The sequence below is a fragment of the Crocuta crocuta genome, unplaced genomic scaffold, assembly GCF_008692635.1.
Source record: "Crocuta crocuta isolate KB4526 unplaced genomic scaffold, BGI_CrCroc_1.0 scaffold693, whole genome shotgun sequence".
NCBI lineage: Eukaryota > Metazoa > Chordata > Mammalia > Carnivora > Hyaenidae > Crocuta > Crocuta crocuta.
Genome location: NW_027527545.1, coordinates 182,346 through 207,317, shown reverse-complemented (window position 1 = coordinate 207,317; position 24,972 = coordinate 182,346). Strand labels below are relative to the sequence as shown.

General features: G+C 45.6%; 1 protein-coding gene across 2 annotated transcripts in view; it reads right to left on the bottom strand.

Moving 5' to 3' along the window:
- Positions 1-24,576, bottom strand: part of ADGRE3 (adhesion G protein-coupled receptor E3) — a 46,545-nt gene extending 21,969 nt beyond the window's left edge. Inside the window, exons 1-6 of one of the 2 annotated variants that reach the window (XM_077765461.1) lie at positions 24,438-24,576; positions 17,900-17,950; positions 15,988-16,113; positions 12,701-12,856; positions 9,431-9,468; positions 2,856-3,039 (exon numbers count right to left, since the gene is read on the bottom strand). In XM_077765461.1, coding sequence (XP_077621587.1) covers positions 2,856-3,039; positions 9,431-9,468; positions 12,701-12,856; positions 15,988-16,113; positions 17,900-17,950; positions 24,438-24,462 — 580 coding nt within the window. In that variant the 5' untranslated portion in view covers positions 24,463-24,576. The remainder of the gene's footprint in view (positions 1-2,855; positions 3,040-9,430; positions 9,469-12,700; positions 12,857-15,987; positions 16,114-17,899; positions 17,951-24,437) is intronic. The other variant, XM_077765468.1, reaches the window with a different exon arrangement.
- Between the last annotated feature and the right edge of the window lie 396 nt (positions 24,577-24,972).

Sequence of the window (24,972 nt, the reverse complement as noted above, 5' to 3'; positions counted from 1 at the left end):
GCTTGAACTTACAATCTGTGAGATCATGACCTGAGCCAAAGTGGGACGCTTAACTGACTGAGCCACCCAGGCGCCCCCTGAAATATAAGTTCTTAACTAACACTCTCTAGCAATCATCTTTGAAGCAACAATTCTGTTCCTAGGAATTTTATTCTCAGAAAACAACATGGATGGGAGGGCAGATTTAGTGATGAGAAAGTTCATAGCAGCATAGGTGATCATGTGGAAAATAGGAAATGATCTAAATGTTCAACAAGGAGGAACTGATTCAATAATTGATGGCTTATCTCTATCATGGGGAGCCAGGCTTCCAATGAAAATAGCTCGTGGAAATATTTAACTTAACCAGTAGCAGATGGTTGGAGGCTGGTTGTGGGTTGGAAACTGTTGAAGCTGGGTGATGGGTACAATCAGGTTCTTCCTGTATCTCCCCATTCATGGTATTATCCCCACTCACAGATGAGGGGAATGAAGCCCACTGAGGTGAGGACACTTGTTTCCCATCAGTTAGGACCTGGCCAGATCAGGAAAGGTGAGAGCTACTTGTAATCTGAAAAACGGTTTAATTTTGAATGAAATGAATGAGTGAGTGAATGAATGAACAAATAAATTAATAAATGAATCCCGATTTCTGTTTCCCAAGAAGGTAAGACATTGGATTTTATTTTATATTAAAAATTATTATTATTATTATTATTATTATTATTATGGAACATAAACTATCTCATCATGAAAATTGGTAAAATAAAATCTTTAGGTAGGCATACACAAATTCTTTGATATCCCTGAGGTGAATAAAAACACAGCAAATGGGGGTGCCTGGGTGGCTCAGTCAGTTAAGCATCCTACTTGGGCTCAGGTCATGATCTCGCAGTTCATGAGTTTGAGCCCCGCACTGGGCTCTGTGCTGACAGCTCAGAGCCTGGAGCCTGCTTTGGATTCTGTGTCTCCCTCTCTCTGCTCCTTGCCTGCTCACATTCTCTCTCTCTCTTTCTCAAAAGTAAATAAACATTAAAAAAAATAATAAAAAACACAGCAAACACCATTTCTGGATGCCGATATGGTGATATGTAACAAAGTCTATAAAGTGTTTCTTTTCTCCTTGACCTAATGATTCTTCCTCTATCAATTTATCCTAAGAATATATCAAACAAATGTACACAGTCAAATTTTCAATGGTCTTTTTCTGAGGGTATTTGACAACAACCTACATTTCCCAGAATAAGGAAATAAATATAGTACAAATAAATTATATGTAATGCAATTTGGCAAACCATTGAAGACAGTAATGTAAGTAATGATGATGTATACAATTTATATGGAAATATATTGGTGATGTCATAAGTGAAAACTGTATGTACAATATCACATACCCAGCAAATACATTCCTTCATCAAACATGTACCTATGTGGCTATGGGATTGGAAGACTGGGCTGTGGGCAGATTTGGCTGGTCTAAATTTAGTTTTGTTTATGTGTTTTTTCTTTTTTTTTTTAAATTTAATACTTGGTTTTGCTATGGTATTTTATTTACCTTTGTGTTTTTTTAAATAGTTTATTGTCAAGTTGGTTTCCTTACNTTCATTCTTTCTCATCGCCATGTAGTATTCCATTGTGTAGATAAACCACTTTTTAAAATAGTGAAATGATTACTAAAGTCAAGCTATTTAACAATATCATCTCCTCACCTGGTTATATTATACATATGGATGACAAGTGTGATAAAAGTATTTTTATTTTAAAAATATGTAGTAGGACGTTCCTTCTGGGATGCCATACAAACCATGACTGTGACATGTGCCAGTAGGTATTAGACATTGCATTAAAATCACCCTACATTTTGGGGTGCCTGGCTGGCTCAGTCAGGGGAGCATGTGACTCGTGATCTGAGACTCAGTCCGAATTCCACATTGGGCATAGGGAATACTTAAAAATAAAATCTTAAGGGTGCCTAGGTGGCTCAGTAGGCTAACTGTCTGACTTTTGGTTCTGGCTCAGGTCATGATCTCACAGGTTCGTGAGTTCGAGCCCCACGTTGGGCTCCACACTGTTAGCGTGGGGCCTGCTTGGGATTCTCTCTCTCTACCTTTTTCTCTGCCCCTCCGCTGCTCATGCATGTGCGTGTTCTCTCTCTCAAAATAAATAAACAAACTTAAAGAAAAAACACTACTTTAAGCCAAAATGCTAGACTCAGGATTGGAAACAACTGACCATCTTTTCTTTTCTTTTCTCTTTTGTTTTCTTTTTTTTTACTTTTCTTTTTCTTTAACAGCTCTTTGGAGGTGTGATTAATGTACAATAAACTGCATATAAAACAGTGTACAATTGGGGCACCTGGGTGGCTCAGTTGGTTAAGTGTCTGACTTTGGCTAAGGTCATGATCTCACAGTTTGTGGGTTCAAACCCCACATCGGGCTCTGTGCTGACAGCTCAGAGCCTGGAGCCTGCTTCGGATTTTGTGTCTCCATCTCTCTATGCACCTCTGCTGCTCACACTCTGCCTCACTTTGTGTCTCAAAAATAAATAAATGTAAAAAAAATTTATAAAAAATAAGTGTACAGTTTGACGAGTTTTACAGAGTGTGTATATGCCTGTGTGTGTACATGGCATATACCTGTGATACTAACACCACAACTGAGATACTGAACATGTGTCCCATCCCCAACAATCTCCTTAAATTGTCTCATGCTCTTTTACTCCTCTCTCCCCCCTCTCCTGTCACTATAGATTAGATTGTATTTTCTAGAATTCTATATAAATGGACTCATGCAGTGTGTTTATTTATTTTTCTAATTGTGTAACCCAGACTCCAGCTCATAATATCCCCCGTGCATATCAGGCCAGATCGTTCTTACCCACAGTACTGTTGTGAATTTTCTGGCTTTCTTGGTCTGGGGCTTTCAAGGCAGTTTCTAGAGCACTCGATTCTATAGTCTGGAGCACAGTCGTGGCCCAGGTCGCGACTTTTCTCTTCTCTCCCGTTTCCCACGCAGTGTCATTAGTGAGAAGTGACTCGAATTTCTCAACAACACGTTGCAGCTTTGAAGACACAAAGGATAAGAAAGAAATCCAATCTGATAGGTCTCACATCCCAAGGGGAGGTGGAAGGCACGAGAAATCAGGATCTTCAGCCAGAGGACTGGGTTGGAATCCTGTCTCTGCCACTGACCAGCTGCATGAACTTGGGAAAATAACTCGATTGCTCTGTGCCTTGGTTTCCCCCCTAAGGCTGAGGACAGTAAAAGGACCCCATAGAGTTTTGGGGAAGATTAAATGAATAAGAGATGCTACCTTTGAAGAACAATGTCTGTGCCTGGTAAACACCAGATGAGGGTAGTTACTTGAATGTCTTTTACCAACAGGGAAGCGATAGGCTTCCTAGGAATAGTACAGTGGTTCTCCAGTAGGGCGACTTTGAACTTCCAGTGACATTTGGTGACATCTAGAGACATCTGGATCGTCGCCACTGAGGGATGCTACTGGTGTCTAGTGGGTGGGGCCAGGGGTACTGCTCAGCACTCTAGAATGCACAGGACAGCCCCTCCCACACTGCGGTAAGGAACAACCCAGGCTCAGATGTCAGTGGTGCCAAAGCTGAGAAAAGGTGGAGTTGTTATAGCTCAAAAGACATTCTAGGGGCACCTGGGTGGCCCAGTCGGTTACACTTCCCACTTCCACGCGGGTCGTGATCTCAAAGTTTGTGGGTTCACGGCCCCCATCAGGCTCTGCAGTGAGGGGCCTGTTTGGGATTCTGTCTCTCTGCCTCTCCCCCCTCCAAATAAATAAATACGCTTTAAAAAAAAAGCCTTATGGGAATATGTCTTCTAGCAGTTTCTTTCCTTGTGGAAGAAGAAGAAGAAGAAGAAGAAGAAGAAGAAGAAGAAGAAGAAGAAGAGAAGAAGAAGAAGAGAAGACAAGACATTCTAACTGGCCTTTTTATTTATTTATTTATTTTTTAATATTTTTATTTATTTCTAGGAGAGAGAGAGAGACAGCGTGAGCAGGGGAGAATCAGAGAGAGAGGGAGTCACAGACTCTGAAACAGGCTCCAGGCTCTGAGCTGGCAGTCAGCACAGAGCCCGACGCGGGGCTCGAACCCACGAACCGCGAGATCATGACCTAAGCGAAAGTCGGACGCTTAACCGACTAAGCCACCCAGGCGCCCCTAACTGGCCTTTTTAAATCAAGAAATTTGTCTATGAAGCAAAGAGATGAGCCAGAAGGTGAAAAGAATGAAAGGCTGAGGTGAAATTTTATAAATATAGGTGTAATAAAATTGTAACATAGGTGGACTTGAAAGGCTATTTTTATGCAAATTGCGTCCTTGCACTTAAAAGTGTGGTCCTTGGACCAGCAGCGTCAGCATCACCCAGAAGTCTGTTTGGAATGCAGACTCTTGAGGTTCTGAGTCCAAATCTGCATTTTAACAAGAGTCCCAGGGCATTTGTGGGTTCGCAGGTTCGGTTCCAGACCACAGTAGCAAAGTGAGTATCACGGTAAAGCTATTCAAATAATATTTTTGGTTTCCCAGTACATATAAAACTTTTGTTTACACTGTACTGTAGTCTATGAAGTGTGCAATAGTGTGTCTAAAAAATGTACGAGCTTTACGTCACCCAGTGCTCATCACAAGTGCCGTCCTTAATCCCCATCACCTATGTAACCCATGACCACCGGGTGAAGTATGGAATTGTTGAATCACTGTCGTGTACACCTAAAATCAATATAACACTGTATGTTAACTAACTGGGATTAAAATAAAAACTTTGAGGGCGCCTGGGTGGCTCAGTCGGTTAAGCCAACTTCGGCTCAGGTCATGATCTTACAGTCCGTGGGTTTGAGCCCCACGTCAGGGTCTGGGCTGATGGCTCAGAGCCTGGAGCCTGGAGCCTGCTTTGGATTCTGTGTCTCCTTCTCTCTCTGTCCTTCCCCCGCTAACACTCTCTCTCTCTCAAAAATAAATAAGCATTAAAAATATTTTTACAAGCCAACCAATCAAGTAAAATTAAAAAATGTGCAAACCTTAAGTAAAAAAATACTTTATAGCAAAAAAAAAAAATGCTAATCGTCACCTGAGCTTTCAGTGGCTCATAATCACTGATCACAGATCACCATAACAGATGTAATCATAATGGAAAAGTTTGAAATACTGCGAGAATTATCAAAATGTGACACAGAGACACGAAGTGAGCAAATGCTGTTGGAAAAATGGTACCAATAGACTTGTTCCATGGGGAGGGGGGACTCCTCAAACCTTCAATTTGTAAAAAACACGATACCTGAGAAGTGCAGTAAAGTGAAGCCCAATGCCACGAGGTACACCTGTGTGTTCAGTTACTAGACAGTAAAACCCATCAGGATTAGGGACTTTGCCTTCGTCACAAAACAGCACCTAGAACAGTCCTTGGTGAACGTAGGTGCTCAATGTTTATGGGCTGCATGAATGCTCTTAGGAGGAAAATGCTATCGCACCGAAAAGTTATAAGCTGAGGGATATATTAAAAAAAGGGCTGGAGGAACATTCAGAACCAGGGTTCAAGTAAGTCTTTGGAAGGCTTGGCTCCTTCAGTCTGAGCTCTGTGGAGATTCTGAGCTGCGTTTGCTAGTTTACAAGCAGCTTCTAAGCTTGCCCAGTATAGGAAACATACCTCTGTTCACTAAATGACTGCTGAAATCTTCGTGGTTTAAACTCATTTATACACAGCGTAGGCACCAAAGTATTTGCCCTTCAGAATTGCTATTGTAGTATCTGATTCAGCAAGGAGACTTTGCACCTTTTTCTGGCAATGCATTTGTTAACTGAGGTGTACCTCACACAGCATGAAATACACCCCCCCTTTTTAAATGTTTATTTATTTTTGACACACACACACACACACACACACACCATGAGCGGGGAAGGAGCAGAGACAGAGGGAGACACAGAATCCGAAGCAGGCTCCAGGCTCCGAGCTGTCAGCACAGAGCCCGATGTGGGGCTCGAACTCAGAAACCATGAGATCATGACCTGAGCTGAAAGTCGGGCGCTTAACCGACTGAGCCACCCAGGCGGCCCGAAATACACCCTTTTAAAGTGTGGTGGCAATTTAGTAAATGCACAATGCACCACTTCTACGTAATTCCAAAACATTTCCATCACCCCAAGATAAAACCCTCTAAGCAATCACTCCTCCAATCTCCCCTCCCTCAGCCTCTGGAAACCACTAATCTGCTTTAGTGGATTTGCCTGCTTTGGATGTTTCATAAAAATGGAATCCTACACTATGTGACTTTTTGTGTCTGGCTTCTTTCACCCAGCAGGATGGTTTCAAGGTTTACCCGTGTTGTAACGTGAATCAGAACCTTACTCCTGTTTATGACTCAATAATATTCCACCCTATGGATCTACCATTTTAAAAAATCCATTCATCTATTGATGGGCAATTGGGCTGTTTCTTCCTTTTGGCTACTGTGACTAGTACTGCTATGAACTTGGGCGTGCAAGTATCTAAGTCTCTGCTTTCAATTCCCTGGGGTATATTCCTAGGAGTGGAATTGCTGGCTCATATGGTAATTCTATGTTTAACTCTTTTAATATTTTATTTTAGAGAGAGAGAGAGAGAGCAAGCAGGGGAGAGAAGGAGAGGGAGACAGAGACAGAATCTCAAGCAGGCTCCACCCTGAGCATGGGGCCTGACATGGGGCTCACAACCCTGGGATCCTGACCTAAGCTGAAATCAAGAGTTGGATATTCAACTGACCGAGCCATCTAGGGGCCCCGCTCTGTTTAACTTTTTGAGGAAATGGGCAATGAAACTTCATAAAGAAACGCTCCTGTTACATGATAATTACAGTTATTTGTTCACTACTTCAGTGAACACTTGCCCTCCCAGTGTGGGCTTGGGCTGATTCCTGCCCTCAAGAAGTACACTGCCTAGGTGTTGACGACACATGATTGTGGCTGTTGTGGGTTCGCGGGAGAGAACACTGGAGAACCCGGATGGAAGACGTATTACAGACGAGGCATTATGCAAAGTATTCCACATGTACTATTTCATCTAACCTTCCCATCCTTCCAAGGAGGTGGATGCCGTCGTTACCCCCATCTTACAGATGAGTAAATCGGTCCTGGAGAGTGCGATGGTTATTTTTATGTGTCACCTTGGCTGGGCCAGAGGTGCCCAGATATATTTGCTCAAGCATGATTCTGGGTGTGTCTGTAAGAGTGGTTCTGGATGAAATGAATGTGTGGATGGGTAGACGGAGGAAAGGAGATTGCCCTCCCCAAAGTGAGGGGGCCCCACCCAGTTGGATGAGGGTCTGAATAGAACGAGAAGTCTGAGTAAGAGGGAACTGTCTTCTGCCCGACTGCCTGCTTGACTGCCTGGATCTGGGGCAGGGGTTTTGTTTCCTTCATACTTGCCTGGAACATTGGCTCTTCTGGGTCTGAACCATAACGCCAGCAGAGGCTGTCCCAAATCCCTAGCTTGTTTACTGCGTATCTTGGGACATGTCAGCTTCTGTCATCACACGAGCTAGTTCCTTATAACAAATCTCTTCTCTGTGTCCCCTATTGGTTGTTTCTCTGGGGATCCCTGACTAATGCAGAAAGGTGTGTCATTTTGCCCATGGCACTTGCCACCGAGGTGCTGAGATTTGAACCTCTGATGGCACATCTAACCTCTGCACCCCTCCAGCAGAAGAAACTGGGGAAGGGGGTGTTAACTCATATGGAAGGGCTTAGGGAGGCCATTCAGGAGGATGTGACACCTGAAGTGAGTCTTGAGCAAGAGAAGAGAGGAAGGAAGGCAGCCGGGTGAGGTACTGGGAACAGTTTCAGGTAGAGACAGCGGCATGTAGCTGGAAACCTGGGGCTTGGAGGTCAAGATGTGAGCAGTCCCTCTGGAGTAGAGCAGGGTGAGGGTGCAGAATGGGGCGAGGAAGGGACCAGCTCATTCTGCTAGACTGCAGATTCGCAGAGACATGGGTCCTTCTCTTTGTTAACATTCAGAGTCCATTTACAGACACTAAGTGATTGCTACTTATCAGTCACGTTCTTGGTCTGTCTCTTGTAAGTGCCTGTAATATCCATTCCCCTCCCCCTTCCTTTTAATTTTTTTTAAGTTTATTTATTTATATTGAGATTGAGAGAGAGAATGAGCAGGGTAGAGGCAGAGAGAGAGAGAATCCCAAGCAGGCTCCACACTGTCATCACAGAGCCCTATGTGGACTTGAACTCACGAGGCGTGAGGTCATGACCTGAGCTGAAATCAAGAGCCAGACACTTAATGGACTGAGCCACCCAGGTGCCCCTCCTCCTTCCTTAAAAAAAATTTTTTTTAATGTTTTATTTATTTCTAGGAGAGAGAGAGAGAGACAGCGTGAGCAGGGGAGGGTCAGAGAGAGAGGGAGTCACAGACTCTGAAACAGGCTCCAGGCTCTGAGCTGGCAGTCAGCACAGAGCCCGACGCGGGGCTCGAACCCACGAACCGCAAGATCATGACCTAAGCGAAAGTCAGACGCTTAACCGACTAAGCCACCCAGGCACCCCCCCCTTCCTTTTAATAACTGAATGAATTCCTCAGATTTTACATGGACCATGTTCCCCATGTACAGACCACATTGTCCCAGCTTCTCTTGCAGCTAGTTTTGGCCGGGCTACCTTCAGCTTCTGGATTGTTGCTTTAAGGCAGCTCTCAAGGCAATGATCACAACTTCATTAGCGTATTATAGAGTGAGCAGACGTATCCCTTTTCTCCACTCTCCCCTCTTCACCCTATGCTCCGGACAAACTGCCCTGGGCTCTATCTCCCCACGATCCACCAATACAATGGGTTGTGGCTTTGGAGCAACCCAGTTTTGGTCATGTCATTGAGGACAAGGTGCTGGGGGGATTGTGGGGCAGCAGTACAGGAAGAACGTGGGTGCCCTGAATGGCCTCACCCGCCTGGACTGTTAACTCAGAAAGTAATAAAAATCAGGACACCTGATTTGGGTGGGTCAGTTGGTTAAGGGTCTGACTACAGCTGAGGTCTGCCTTTCTTGGCCTGGGAGAGATCCTATCTTTAGGGAGCAGTTTACACACACACACACACACACACACCCCCATATGTACATACACACACTATCTAACTTTACCATGAGATATATAACAATATACATATAGTGATTAACTGTATGCATATTTCATAGTTACACATAATATAAATTACATATAATATTGTACTATTATAATTAATTTCTATTATATTATAATTTAAAACTACATTAAAACATACTACGTACCATAACTTGAAATATAAAATATATAGCATATCACACTTACATGGTATATATATGATACACAATGTCTAGCACACATATAATATATGGTATCCACACCCACATGCTAATTTGGGGCTTTGTAGATACTTGGTATCTGGCGGGGCTCCAGGACTCAACTTCCACTCACCTCTTCTGTATCTTTGGTTGGCTTTGAGGAAGTGGTTTCTGCAAAAGATATCAAGGGAAGTTACTGTTGGAACTGAGAGCGAAAGGCCAGAGAGGGTGGAGGGTGAATAACTTTGCATCTAGAAGGTCTGAACCCATACTCTTTTTTATTTAAAAAAGCTTTTTGTTTATTTATTTATTTAAAAAGTTTTTATAGTTTTTTATTTATTTTTGAGACAAAGAGAGACAGAGCATTATTGGGGGAGGGGCAGAGAGAGAGGGAGACACAGAATCTGAAACAGGCTCCAGGCTCTGAGCTAGCTGTCAGCACAGAGCCGGATGCGGGGCTCGAACCCACGAACCGTGAAGTCATGACCTGAGCCGAAGTCAGACACTTAACCAACTGAGCCGCCCAGGCGCCCCTGTTTGTTTATTTTTGAGAGAGAGAGACAGAGAGACAGAGAGACAGAGCATGAGCAGGGGAGGGTCAGAGAGAGTGGGAGACACAGAATCTGAAGCAGGCTCCAGGCTCTGAGCTGTCAGCACAGAGCCTGACGCGGGGCTTGAACTCACAAGCTGTGAGATCATGACCTGAGCTGAAGTCAGATGCTTAACAGGCTGAACCACCCAGGCTCCCCTTTTTTATTTTTAAAAATTTTTATTATTAATTGTTAAATTCTAGTATTGTTAACAGACAGCGTTACATTAGTGTCAGGTGTACAGTGTAGTGACTTAACAAGTCTGTACATTAGTGCTCATCAGGATAAGGGCACCCTTCACCCCCATCACTTATGCTACCCATCCCCCCACCTACCTCCCCTCTGGCAACCACTGGTTTGTTCTCTATAGTTAAGAGTCTGGATTTTGTTCTTGTTTTTTTTGAACTCAAATTTTTTATGTTCAATGACAAAGCTCTGCCCTTTGGAGAGATCAGAGTCAAGTTCCTTATCATGGTAGAGAACAGTGTTTTTAGACGGGATGGGGGGGAATTCTGTGTGTGTGTGTGCGTGTGTGTGTATGTGTGTGATTTTGGCCCCAGGGGACGTTGGCAATGGTTGGAGACATTTTTGGCAGTCACAGCTTGTGATGGGGGATGCTAATGGCATCTAACAGGTGGAGGCTTGAGGTGTTGCCTGATAGCTTACTTTTTTTTTTTAATGTTTATTTATTTTTGAGAGACAGAGACAGAGCATGAGTGGGGAGGGGCAGAGAGAGAGAGAGAGGCACGGACTCCGAAGCAGGCTCCAGGTTCTGAGCTGTCAGCACAGAGCTCAATGCAGGGCTTGAGCCCATGAACCTCGAGATCAAGACCTGAGCTGAAGTCAGAAGCTTAACCGACTGAGCCACCCAGGCGCCCCAAGCTCCAAATTCTTTAATTCGGTCTTGGCTCGACAAAAATAATGGCAATGACCGAGGGAACAAGAAATTAGATACTTCTGGTTTTAAAATTCAGGCTGGTCAGGGGCGCCTGGGTGGCTTAGTCGGTTAAGCGTCCGACTTTCACTTAGGTCATGATCTCACGGGTCGTGGGTTCGAGCCCCGCGTCGGGCTCTGTGCTGACTGCCAGCTCAGAGCCTGGAGCCTGTTTCAGTCTGTGACTCCCTCTCTCTCTGACCCTCCCCTGCTCATGCTTTGTGTCTCTCTCTCTCCTAGAAATAAAACATTAAAAAAAAAAATTCAGGCTGGCCGGGAATGACAACTGAAACAAGAGTGTCAGTTTTCGGTGACCCCTCTCATTACCCCCAACTCATGAACCACAAGATCATGACCTGAGCCAAAGTTGGTCGCTCAACCGACTGAGCCACCCAGATGCCCCCAATCTGCAGGTGTCTTTAGGTCTGAAGTGAGTCTCGTACAAGCATCAGATGGACGGGTCTTGTGTTTTAAATCCATTCAGTCACCCTATGTCTTTTGATTGGAGCATTGACGTCTAAAGTAATTATTGATAGATATGCCCTGTTGATTTTTTTTTTTAAATTTTTTTTTTAAATGTTTTATTTATTTCTAGGAGAGAGAGAGAGAGAGACAGCATGAGCAGGGGAGGGTCAGAGAGAGAGGGAGTCACAGACTGAAACAGGCTCCAGGCTCTGAGCTGGCAGTCAGCACAGAGCCCGACGCGGGGCTTGAACCCACGAACCGCGAGATCATGACCTAAGCGAAAGTCGGACGCTTAACCGACTAAGCCACCCAGGCGCCCCAATGCCCTGTTGATTTTTAAAGCCAGACATTATGGGGGCTCGCCTTCCTGGTGCAGGTCCGCAGGTGGGTGTTGCGTGATGTGGAGCTTGAAGCCCCTGCTGCTCAGGGAGAACCTTTGTACTTGGAACATCCCTCCAGCCTGTGGGTCACAGCACTGGGGGTTTTGGTTCCTGACCCGACCATGTTTTTGCTCCTTCTACCCTTCTTGATGTGGTTTTCTCTGCATGTAATTTAGAAGAGCTGTTCAGCTAGTCTTCGGGTTACTCTCAGAGAGAGTTGCTCTGTATGAGGTTGCAGCTTGGTGTCTTCATGGGAAGAGGTACGTTCAGGATGCTCCGACCCCACCATCTACCCCTCACTTCTCCGAGCTATATTTCTTGTGCATAGATTTCCCTGTCTATGTGGCTTCCGTGAGAGTGCTCATGCTTATACGAGATGGTGCCTCTCCTGGACACAGATCCAAGGGTGGACATATGACTCAAACTGGACTAATTGGTACATTTCCAAAGAATTTATGATTGGGTCCAAAAGAGAGTCACTTGGTCTATCTGTGGGTGGGTGGGTCATTAGCAACGGTAAGACTTGGACTTGGTGGCCATATTTTCTGTCCTGTGGACTAAGAAGGCAGAGAAAGCCAGTCTGCAGTGAAAAAGAAGAAAGGGGCAGAGCTAGAGAGTATCAGAGACTGAGGTGCCCTGGTAGTGTGGGGTCTCTTGTTCCAATACATTCCAGAAGCCCAGCTCTATTTTTGTCCTTGAGTTCCAAGACACATCCAAGCATCCTTATCATCAATTCATCTTTTCTGCTCAAGTTAGCCTGAGTGAGTTTCTCTTTGCAATTCAAAGAATCCTGTCTTAGCATCTCATTACCCCCATTTCCAAAGCCCACTTATCTTATTAACCCCATTATTGCTCTAAGCTTCTTTCTTTCCTTTTTTCTCCCCTTTCCATCAACCATTTGCCTCCAAAAATGGAAACATGTCCTTGCCTCACCACACACACACACACACACACACACACACACACACACACACACACACTTTCTGGCATTAGATTCAATGTAAAATAAAGAAGAGAGACAAGAAGTTTCTTACCTCGACAAGTGTTCTGATTGGAATTCTCAAATCGTGTGTCCCCAGAGAGGAGTTCGTATCCGGGATTACAGCGACAGTGGAAACCTCCGTCGACATTTTGGCATGCAGCGTTAGACCCACAATATATGCTAGTGGGTGGCTTACATTCATCGATATCTGGAACAAAAGGAGGAATTTGGACCTTCATTTGACGAAGATTTATTTATGGGGCATCTAATATGTGCTATGCCCTTTCCGCCAGGGACTGTGCTGCCTTTCCAGGACAACTCAGTGAGGTGATGGATTGTCTTTGTTCTTCCCTTTCCTCACTGACTTTGGTTGAGTTCTCTGAGAAGCAGGCGTTGAGATAAGAATTCATGTTCAAGTACTTTATGTGGGAGGTGATCCCAGAAAACACTGGAAGGGAGGTGGTCAAATGAGACAGAGAAAGGAAGCCAGAAAATAGAGGGAAATTTCCATTGTGGGCAATAGGGACTCAACTCCCTTGGGAGCCTCTGGGAGGCAGTGTAGAGCACACACTTCAGAGTGACTCCCCAAGCGCTGGGGGGCTGGGATATTTATCAGCCAGATCTTTTTTTCTTTCAAGTTTTTATTTAAACTGTAGTTAGTTAACATATAGTGTAATATTGCTTTCAGGAGTAGAATTTAGTGAATCATCACGTACAACACCCAGTGCTTATCCCAACACGATACTAAGTGCACATCCCTCCTTAACGCCCATCACTCATCTAGTCCATCCCCCCCACCTCCCTCCATCAACCCTCAGTTTATTCTTTATAGTTACGAATCTCTTACGGTTTGTCTTCCCCTTTCTTTCCTCCTTCCCCATGTCCATCTGTTTTGTTTCTTAAATTCCACATGTGAATAAAATCATGGTATTTGTCTTTTTCTGACTGACTTATTTTGCTTAGCACAATACATGCTAGTTCCATCCACGTCATTGCAAATGGCAAGATTTCATTCTTTTTGATGGCTGAGTAATATTCCACTGTATAGACATACCACATCTTCTTTATCCCTTCATCAATTGGTGGACCCTTGGGTTTTTTACATTACTTGGCTATTTTTGATAATGCTTTTATCTGCCAAATCTTATCATTTATTGGGAGAGAAGTGGTTGCAGGGGTAGTTAACTATCTGATACTTCCTGTCCTGAGCATGAACTGAGTGGTCTCCCGTAGCCTGAAAGAGCCTTGGACTCGGTGTGCAAAAGAATGGCAAAGGCTGAAGGCATCTAAGTGGAATACTGACCGTGTCTGCTGTATTGAATGTTTGTGTGTCCCCTCAATTCAATATGTTGAAATCCTAACCCCTAGGGTGGCTGTATTTGGAAATAAGTTGTCTAAGGATGTAACAGGTTAAATGAGATCATGAGAATGGGGCCCTGATCTGATAGAATTAGTGTTTGTAGAAGAAGAAGTATGAGAGCTTCCCCATCTGCCCGACCTCTGTGTGTGTGCAGTGAGGAAAGACCATGTGAAGAGAGAGCAAGGAGACAGATATCTTCAAGATAGGAAGAGAGGCTTCCCCAGAGAGTAGAACTGTCGGAACCTTGACCATGGGCTTCCCAGCCTCCAGAATCCTGAGAAAAAAAATTTCTGTTGTTTAAGCCACCTGGTCTGTGGTGTTTTGTTACAGCCACCCGAGCAGAGTAATACATCTGCTAGATTAACTGAGTTAGAATGTCTTGATTAAGTCAACATGTCTCTGAGGGTACCAGTAGCCCCTTTCCAAATGTCCAGTGGGTAGCAAAGATGTGTGATTTCCCCATCTGATGTTCCAAACACGACACTGGGAATTTTCAGACTGCAATATAGCGTAGCAGATGATCTTTGTCACCTGCTCGATAGCCATTGTCTTTTGAGGAACATGACCGTCTTGTTCCCATCTCGCAGGCACTCTCTCCCCCCGCCCCCCGGTTCAGCTTTCACGTCACACCCGTAAGGCAATGAGAAGTAAAGATGTTCTTCCTGGGGAGTCTGTGAGGAACCTCACTGAGCCTGAGACAGAAGTCACCAGAAGGAATGAGACTCAGACCGGTACTAGAATTCCCACCTGCAGCCCTGCAAGCTTGAAGACAGTCCTGTGATCCCTGGGAGATTCACTGATGGATCACTTGGATAAGAGACGGAAGGACAAGATTCCCCACCTTGTCAGGATAGAACCGGCTCGCGAAAGTGAAAGAAATGTGAGATAACACAACAGTGGAGACAGTGCCCAGCGTAAAGAAGGCACATGAGAAAGTACTCCAAATAAAGGACAGATGGCAAGTACGGAATGAGGAAGAAGAGAAACCTCAGCTGGCAGGGAGATGGAGGGCAGAGGAAGCAGAGGCGAGCAGAACCTTGAGAAAATTTTAACTTCATGAGGATGTGGAAAGGGGAGAGCTGAGGAAGGGAGGGAAACAACAGTATTTTCCGATCTCACCTCTTTACTGGGAGAGGGGAAGGAAGGGTGAAGTGATGCATCTTTTTTTTTTTTTAATTCCTGTATCATCAACATGCGGTGTTGTACAATACAGTGAGTCTACACTTGGAGATGTTACTCAGTGCTCATCAGGTGTTTGCTGTTCATTCCTTTACCTGAAATGAAGCATCTTGCTTGGGAAACCAAGGCATGTCGGTGGGGGAAATAATTGCTGAGTTTAAAAGCTAACAGAACAAAAAATATAAAAGCTAACAGTACAGATACACATGTGTGATTATGAAATTAAGGAAAGACAAGGTAGCCATGAAGGGGATGAAAAGGTATATTAGAACTTCAAATAAATAAAAGATGCTGATTTCATGAATGTCTTTCTTTGTTTCTTTCTCTCTCTCCCTCCTTCCTCCCTTTCTTCCCTTTCTTTCTCCTCTTTCTTTCTTTTTCTCCCTCTCTCCCTTTCTTTCTTTCTTCCTTCATTCCTTTTTTCTTTCTTTCTTCCCTTTCTTTCTTCTTTCTTTCTTAATTTGAGAGAGAGAGAGGGAGAGAGAACACTCATGCCTGTGGGGGGATGGGCAGAGAGAGAGGTGGGGGATGGGACAAAGGATCCGAAGCCGGCTCTGCGCTGACAGCACAGAGCCCAATGCAGGGCTCAAACTCAGGAACCACGAGATCACGACCCAAGCCCAAGTCAGACACGTAACCGACTGAGCCATCAAGGTGCCCCAAAAGTGTTTCTTTCCTGATGAGTGTTGAGCTGGTAGATTTCTCAGCATGCAAGTTATTGGCAGTCGTCACCCCCAACGGTCCCCATGCCGCCTCCCTTCCACTCCTGCCTCTGGGTGGTTTGAAAATTACCCCTTTACCATTGCACGTCTCCAAGGGGAATGTGAAGAATTTCCTCCCAGACGCAGCAGTGTATCCGGAGTTGCAGGTACAGTGAGTGCTGTTGACACAGAGAGCATGTTGGGGGCAGGACCGACAGGTAGCTGCTGCAGGGAGAAGACGGGCAGGTCAGAGGTCACCATGGTTGAGCCATTTCCTGTTATCATTGCCTGTCGGACCAGGGCCTCTCAACCAAGAGGAAGCTTACACTCCTTTCCCCTTTGGAGATCTCAGTACCTGACAAAATCAAGGCTACCAAACCCAAGTTACAGAAGAAAGTGAGAATTCGTTTGCATGACAGAGGACTGAAGTTGGCGTTAATTTTCACACAAAAATTTCAAGGCGATATACTTGTGCTATTCTCAAGATCTCTGAGGGATTTCTATTTTTACTTATTTACCTATTTAAGTTTTTAATTTATTTTGGTGGGGTGGGGGGGCAGAGAGAGAGTCCCAAGCAGGTTCCGCACTGTCAGTGCGGAGCCCTACACTGGGCTTGATCTCACGGACCGTGAGATCATGAGCTGAGCCCAAATCAGGAGTCGCATGCTTAACCGACCGAGACACCCCGGCGCCCCCATTGCAGACTCTTTAAATGGGGGAATGAATTGGTTAAGCGCCTGGGGTCGATTCTGGCTCCACCACGTGTCAGCCATGTTTCTCTGCCCAAGTGTCTGCATCTCTCTGTGCCTTAGTTCCTTTCACAGCCCTCATCTGAGAAATGGATTATTGTGAGGAGCAAATGAATTAATACATGTAAAGTGTGTTGGGTAGTGCCTGGCACATAATAAGTATCAGCTAAGATTATAAAAACTTGAATGTGCAGGGACCCATAGGAGGTATATTTTGATACGAGTTCATATCATCTTTGTAAGTCTGTGTGTAACTCCATTTAGACAGATACACTAATGATCTTAAAAAAATATATTTTTATTAATTTTTTGAGAGAGAGAGAGCAGAGTGTAAGCCGGGGGAGGAGCAGAGAGAGAGGGACAGAGGATCTGAAGCAGGCTCTGCGCTGACAGGCTAACAGCAGAGCGCCTGACGTGGGGCTTGAACTCATGAACCGTGAGATCATGACCTGAGCCAAAGTCAGATGCTCAACCGACTGAGCCACCCAGGTGCCCCGCTAATGATCTTAATGTGAGCCCTCTTGGGAATGAATGGAGCTGAGGAAGCATCTCGAGCTTTGGGTCCGGTGGAGAAATGTGGCAATCATGCAGTGTTCACAGGGAGAGGGGGCTGGGAACCTGATGGGGCCACCATGCACGGTCTGGGTGCTCAGAATGTATCCCCTTGCACTTGGCTAGAAATGCAGAATCTGAGACCCCACCCTTACACCTGCTGAATCAGAATCTAGCAATATCTCCAGGGGATTAAAGCTAGCCTGAGATCATCTTGTTTATTTTTTCTGGTTTTTGGTGCCTCGCTTATTATCAGAATAAAACGATCACCATCATGCTCTGTCTCCCCCCTCTGGAGTGCTCTCTTCACTTCCTTTGTGTGTTTTAGCCTCTGTTCTATCTCTACATTGGGCACATTGTGGTGACTGAAAACAAACGACCAGACAAAGGACACTAAAATAAAAAGATACATTAAGGGGTGCCTGGCTGACTCCGTTGGGAGAGCATGTGACTCTTCATCTTGGGGTCGTGAGTTCGATCCCCGTGTTAGGTGTAGAGATTACATAAATAAACAGACCTTTGAAGATACACTAAAATTTGATGAAATGATGAATTAGAAAGAATTACAGGAGCAAGCGCCCCCAAATCGTGGTCTCAGGACAAGCCCCTTTGCTCCAACCCATCGGAGGACGTGAGAGGTCCAAGGCGTCCCCTTGGTCTCCACCCTTCCTGGTCTCGGGCTGTGGAGAAGTCAGGCGTCGAGCGCTTACCTTCGGTCATCTGAACCATAACTTCTGACAAACTCAGCAGAAAACAGAGTCCTGGAACAGGGAAGCAGAAGGGAGACATGTGACGTGACTGCGGAAAGATTCCAGGAAATTCCCCAAGGCTGCTATTCGTTATCTACTGCTGCATAAAAACCATCACAAAATGTAGCGGCTTAAAACATCAAGGTTCATTTTATCATCGCTCATGATGTCTGTGCTTTGGGGATCTGGGAAAGGCTCAGCTGGGTGATTCTGGGGTTTCTTTCTTTCTTTTTTTTTTTTATTAATATTTTTATTTACTTCTAGGAGAGAGAGAGAGACAGCGTGAGCAGGGGAGGGTCAGAGAGAGAGGGAGGCACAGACTGAAACAGGCTCCAGGCTCTGAGCTGGCAGTCAGCACAGAGCCCGACGCAGGGCTCGAACCTACGAAGCATGAGATCATGACCTGAGCCGATGTCGGACGCTTAACCAACTGAGCCACCCAGGCGCTCGGGTGTGGGAATATTTTAATATGAACAACCAACTAATGGCTTTTCTAGTGCGCACTGGTTGAAATTTAGCTCTGGTGACTAGTCACCTCATCTGCAACTTTGGTTACCGCTTGATAAAGTGGGTGCTGCGGATGAACGGATACAGAAAATGTGAGATATGTGATGGAATATTAGTTGGGCTTAAAGTAGAAGGAAATCCTGTCACTTGCAGTGACGTGGATGAGATTACAGGACATTATTCGGAGTGAAAGAAGCCAAACATAGAAGGACAAATACTTTATGATTCCACTTACATGAAATATCTAAAGGAGTCACACTCATGGGAGGCAGAGGATAGATTGGCGGTTAGCAGGGGCTGGGGGGAGGGGGAAATGGGAAACTGCCTTTCAATGGGTATAAAGTTTTGGTTATATGAGATGGGTATGTTCTGCAGACTCGCTGTAAAACCTAGTACCTATAGTTAGCAATATGGTGTTGTGCAATTCAAGATGCATTAAAAGAAGAGATCTCATGCTATGCATTCTTACCAAACACACACACACACACACACACACACACACACACACAGGGACAATTTTGGAAGTGACACGGTTGGTACCTCCATTGTGGTGATGGTATTCTGGGTGCACAGTGTACGCATATGTACAAACTTATCGAGATGTATATATTAAATGTGTGCAATTTTTCAGTATATTGATTATACCTCAATAAAGCTAGTTTTAGTATATGTGCTGCCGAAGCAAGCACAATAAAGCTAAAATTAAAAAAGAAAGTGGGTCCTGGCAATGAAAGGGTCTCTGTTAACCACGTTGGGTGATGGGTAGTTGAGTAGGTCAGGGTGGACTGGTTAGGTAGAGCTGCGGCTGTACAGAGAGGATTGAGATCAAGGGATTGAGAGACAGTCTGGGGCTGAGAGTATGGAGAAGATGGGGGTGTGTGGCTCCCCGGGGAGGTCCAGGACATGCAGAGCTGGTGGCTGAGGAACAAGACTCAGAGGAGACAGGGACTTTTTGGAGTAGAAGGCAGCATGCCCTGTGAGGCAAGCCCCCCCCCCCCATCCTGCCTATAAACACGCCAGTTGGAGAGAGATACTGTTTCCTGGAGAGAGGATCTCCTTGGTGGGGGGTGGGCGCACTTCTAAGGCCAGTCTCTACCACATCTAAGGGGAATTGAGCTCTGATACAGGCTAGATATTGTTCTAAGCATCCAAGGCACACGCCCTTCATGTAGCTTTGCAATGATTTTACGAAGTGAGTGCTGTTGGCATGATCCCCGTTGTGCAGATGGAGAAACAGAGGCAGCGAGGGGCAGCGGGGTGGCTCGGGTCATGATCTCATAGTTCGTGGGTTCGAGCCCCGTGTCAGGCTCTGTGCTGGCAGCTCAGAGCCTGCAGCCTGCTTCAGATTCTGTGTCGCTCTCTCTCTGCCCCTCCCCTGCTCGTGCTCTGTCTCTCTGTCTCTCAAAAATGAATAAACATTAAAAAAAAAAAACCAGAGGCACAGAGAGGCTAAGTTACTTGCTCCACTTCTGCGAGTTGGGCAGGGACACAGCTGAGATTAAACTCGGGCTCTGGGCTCCTGCTGATAACCTATCAACCTGCATGACCCCTCTTTCAGAAATCCCACACATGCTGCATGCACGGAGGTGCCGTTGGCAGTCACATGTTTACAGTGACAGTGACTCGAGGAAAGGGCGCCTGTTCTTCCAGTAGATGCTGCTCCCCGGACAGTCCTGTGGAAGGTGTGATGTGTTACTTGGTTATCTGGGGGGAAATCTAGACTGACTGCAGGATTTGGGAGACATAGCCCTACGGGCTAGCAGTGGCCCTTTAAGAATGGGAGGGAGAGGGGTGCCTGGGTGGCTCAGTCGATTGGGCGGCCTTGGACTTCAGCTCAGGTCATGACCTCACAGTTTGTGAGTTCGAGCCCCGCGTAGGACTCTGTGCTGACAGCTAGCTCAGAGCCTGGAGCCTGTTTCAGATTCTGTGTCTCCCTCTCTCTCTACACCCCTCCCCTGCTCACGCTCTGTCTGTCTCTCTCAAAAATATACATTTAAAAAATAATTAAAAAACAAAGAATGGGAGGGAGGGCAGTGCTACCTCTTTTTGCGTCTCCCTTTATGAACTTCTGGTGGCTGTTCAATTACCATAAACCTAGCGGCTTAAAAACAACAGAAATCTATTCTCAGATATAGTTCTGTAGGCCAGACATCCGAAGTTAGCCTCTCTAGGCTGACATCAAGGTATCAGTGGGGCGGCTTCCTTTCAGAAGCTCCAGGGGAGAACCCATTTCCTCCCACGGCCGGCTGTCGGAGGCGACCCACATTCCACGGCTCACGGTCCTCCTTCCACCCTCAAAACCAGCAGCAGAGCATCTTCCTTCCTTTCTGGTCTCCGGCCGCCCTCTTGAAAGGACTCCTCATGATTATAATGGGCTCGTCTGTATAATCCAGGATCACCTCCCCATCTCCAGATCCTTGGCGTAATCCAGATCTGTAAAGTCCCTTTGACCACGTGACCTTGCTCGGGACAGGACACCTCAAAACATGCCGCTTTGGGAGGCTGCTTATTTTATTTTATTTATTTATTTTAATGTTTTATTTATTTCTAGAAGAGAGAGAGAGAGAGAGACAGCGCGAGCAGGGGAGGGTCAGAGAGAGAGGGAGTCACAGAATCTGAAACAGGCCCCAGGCTCTGAGCTGGCAGTCAGCACAGAGCCCGACGCGGGGCTCGAACCCACGAACCGCGAGATCATGACCTCAGCGAAAGTCGGACACTTAACTGACTAAGCCACCCAGGCGCCCCTTATAGAGAGGGAGGCTCTTGAGGAGCAGCACTTGCAGGAAGGGCTTTCTGACGTACCTCCCCCCAGAAAGCTGCTCTCCTTTTGCCATGAAGCGAAGGATGTCCTTACTCCCGGAGATTCGGATCCCACGCTGAAATGGATCTGCCCAAACACACTCACCGGAATGGCCCTTGTCCTCCCCCCGTTGCCCCCCCCGCCCCGGACAGATGTCCTACTAGTCACTTGCGCACCGTTCACCACCTGCAGCCCCAACCCCTTTGCCTTGTCCCTTGACGGGTTCATCATTTCTTTGTTGAAAAGGCACAAGAGCTTTGTGCTCTGGTCACGTCCCTGGGTCTTCATTCTCTCGCAAAGGCTCTCACGGACACATTACGGTGTAACGGAACTTGTATACTTCTCTCCTAGTAATCTGTCTTATGTCAGTTTAATTCTTATTCTCAGCCAGAGACCCTAAGAGGGTAGAGGTGAAGTTCTTCCTCCCCGTATGCTGATATGGTACCCTTCTCACAGGTTGCAGGGGATTGGGACGTTGACCTCTTTGGGGGGCTGTTATTCATCCTTCCACGGAGGGACAGACACCCTTCATTAAAGAAGGTGCCAGTTGGNCGGGAGAGAGGCAAACCATGAGAGGCTCTTGAATGCTGAGAACAAACTGAGGACTGATGGGTGTGGGGGGAGGAAGGGGGTGAGGGGCATGGAGGAGGGCACTTGTGGGGATGAGCACTGGGTGTTATATGGAAACCGGCTTGACAATAAACTATTTATAAAAAATGAAAAATAAAAAAATAAAAGCAATATAAACGATAAAAAAAATAAAGAAGCTGGCAGTTGGGATCAGTTATTTACGCAACTGACTTGGTGGGCCATTTTGAATAGCTTTGTTTGTCCAACAAATATATTCTCAGCTGGGCTGTGGACGGCTTAGTGGCAGGGTCCTGGCATAGTTCCTGCTATACTTTCATTTCCCTTCCTCCTACATTTGTATAATAATCACTCTGCAGAAGTGTACTAACGCCACACCTGCCCACACAATGACTATAACTCCCAGAGCCAAGTAGTAAAGCATACAGGTTGAAAAGCAGTTCCTAGTTCTCCGCTCAGACAGTTGGGGCACCCCCACGTTTCCTCAAGCCTAGTTCTCAAGGGCTCCTTGCAGTCCAGCCAGCAACCCCGCTCAATAATATGCGCGTGTGCCTCAAAATTAGGGTTTCCCAAGAGTTATGAGCGTGCCAGAATCCCACAGTTCCAAGAAACTTTAGAAATCCTCTTCTGACTCTTTGTCAATGAGGAAACAGGTCCCTGGAGGTCAAGGGGCTTGGACACTATTTGAGCAAATTGTTTAATGTCTTTAATTCCTTATATGGAACAGGGAGATGGCATTGCCTGCCTCCTGGGGTTGGGGGTGATGACAAAAACGAGGGCATGTGTGAAGCGCAACGTTTGTCAGAAATTACTCCATAAATGCTAGCTGTCTATTGTCATTTTATGTGCACTAGAATCCAGTTATTTTCTTAAATATTTAATGCTTACTTATTTGAGAGAGAGACAGAGACAGAGAGAGAGAGAGACAGAGAGAGAGACAGAGAGAGAGAATCTGAACCAGGCTCCAGGCTCCGAGCTGTCAGCACAGAGCCTGATGTGGGGCTTGAACCCACAAACCGTGAGATCATGACCTTAGCGGAAGTCGGACGCTTAACCAACTGAGCCCCCCAGGCGCCCTTGCACTAGAACCCAATTCTTATTCTTGACCAGATATGCATTCTGTTACACCGCGCATTGCCTCCAGTGATACGCGCAGAGAGTTCACAGGCAACTGAATTCACAAATAATCCATTCCAGAAGCTGTCCAGGACTCTGCCTCCAGTTACCAAAATGCAAGAAACATCTTGTTTGAGCTTCTGTTTAAGCTTTATTGAGGCATATATATTAAGATACATAAACAAATTGCACACTGTCTCACTTAGATTTGATTTCAAAGACATGCATCAGACACCTCTTATCTATAAGATGTGGAATGGACTGCAAAAGTGAGGGGCAAACAGCACGTGCCTTCAAGTAGCTTATATTATTTTTTTTTCTAAATTTTTTTTTAATTTATTTTTTTTAGGAGAGAGAGAGAGACAGCGTGAGCAGGGGAGGGTCAGAGAGAGAGGGAGACACAGACTGAAACAGGCTCCAGGCTCCGAGCTGGCAGTCAGCACAGAGCCCGACACGGGGATCGAATCCACGAACCGCGAGATCATGACCTAAGCGAAAGTCGGACGCTTAACCGACTAAGCCACCCAGGCGCCCCTAGCTTATATTATTTTGAAAGAGTTTATGATCTACCACCTGCCTCCGAGACTACACAGCTTTGAGACTTCAAGCAAGTCCGATAACCTCTCCGTGATGGTATTTTACATTTTTCATGTGAAGAAGTTGTGCCATAATGCAGGTAAAACAATTTTAGCCTGATGTGAGGCTAGAGTTTGTGCTCAATAAATATAAGCTTTGGTTGATATTGTGGCTATTGATATTGCTATTTAATCTGGATCCAGAAGGATGGATGGGACTTCGGAGTTGGGAAACCATCTACACAGAGGTGGTGACAAGCCACAGGGTCAAGAGATTCCAGGAGAGGGAGCAGGAAAAAGAGAAAGTCCTGAGCAGAATCCTGTGGGAGGAGCATTATGGCAAAGAACTGGGGCCAGGTGGCTGGGGTTCGAGCCCTGACTGCCATTTACATGCTGTGTGACCTTGGGCAGGTAAAGCAATCTCTTTGTGCCCCAGGTTTCTCATCCCTAAGACGAGGAAAATATTAGTACTTACCTCATCGGCCCATTGTGGGGATTAAATGGGTTAATGCATATAAATTGCATAGTGAATGTTCAAAAATGTTGGTCGTTATTAATATTCTTGGTATAGGACAAAGAAAAAGGAGGGGAAGGAGAGAATGGCAAGAGAGGTAGGGACCAAGTCAGATAGGTGCTAGGTCACAGAATTATCAAGGAGGAGAGGATGTCAGAAAACAAAATCTGTGAAGATGAACATGAACAACTCATTGGATCGGACCACTGGGAAAATTTGAGGGATATCTGACAACACAGTTTCAACAGGGTGGTGACGAAGGAAACCATAAGTCAAGGGGAAGGAGAGAATGTTTAAAGCAGAGCAGAAGAGGAGAAGGAAAAGGCAGCTGATTGTTGAACCGAGTAGCTACTGGGAGGGGGTAGGTTAAGGTACAGTCAATCCCAAGGTCACACATACCTGGAAGGAGTGATGGCCCTTGCATTCCTGCATGTAGGTAACCCTTGCCAGCCAGCTCTTGAAGCGCCTTACTGTGCTTTTAAGCTGACCACCTCTCCTATCACAAGGAAATATTAGGAGACTTGATACACATACCTTAGGTTTGCTAACTAAGGAAATTTCTATCAGAAAAGGGAACTTGTTCTTGTCTTTCACCACCAGACCCATGGTTCTGCTTTTTTGTTTGTTTATTCTCTGTACGTTTCCTGCACTCATTTTCACATGTTTCTTTGGTGGTAGGTGTTCACAGCTGTTGTTGATTGCCTTTGGGGTGACAGAATCAATTGGCCCTAGGAGAGGAATGCCTTTTAGTTACAGATCATTATCTGGGGAGTGGGAAGTGACTTTGGTGTCAAAATAAAGCTTAAATAACCCTGTGATTTTGAGTTGGGTAAAAGCCAGAATTTAGGGTGTCTCTGTTGGTATCTCAAGTTACTGGAGGAGTCATTTTCACAAATCTTGGTATTTTTTACCTCCTTAGCAGATGGCACTCCAC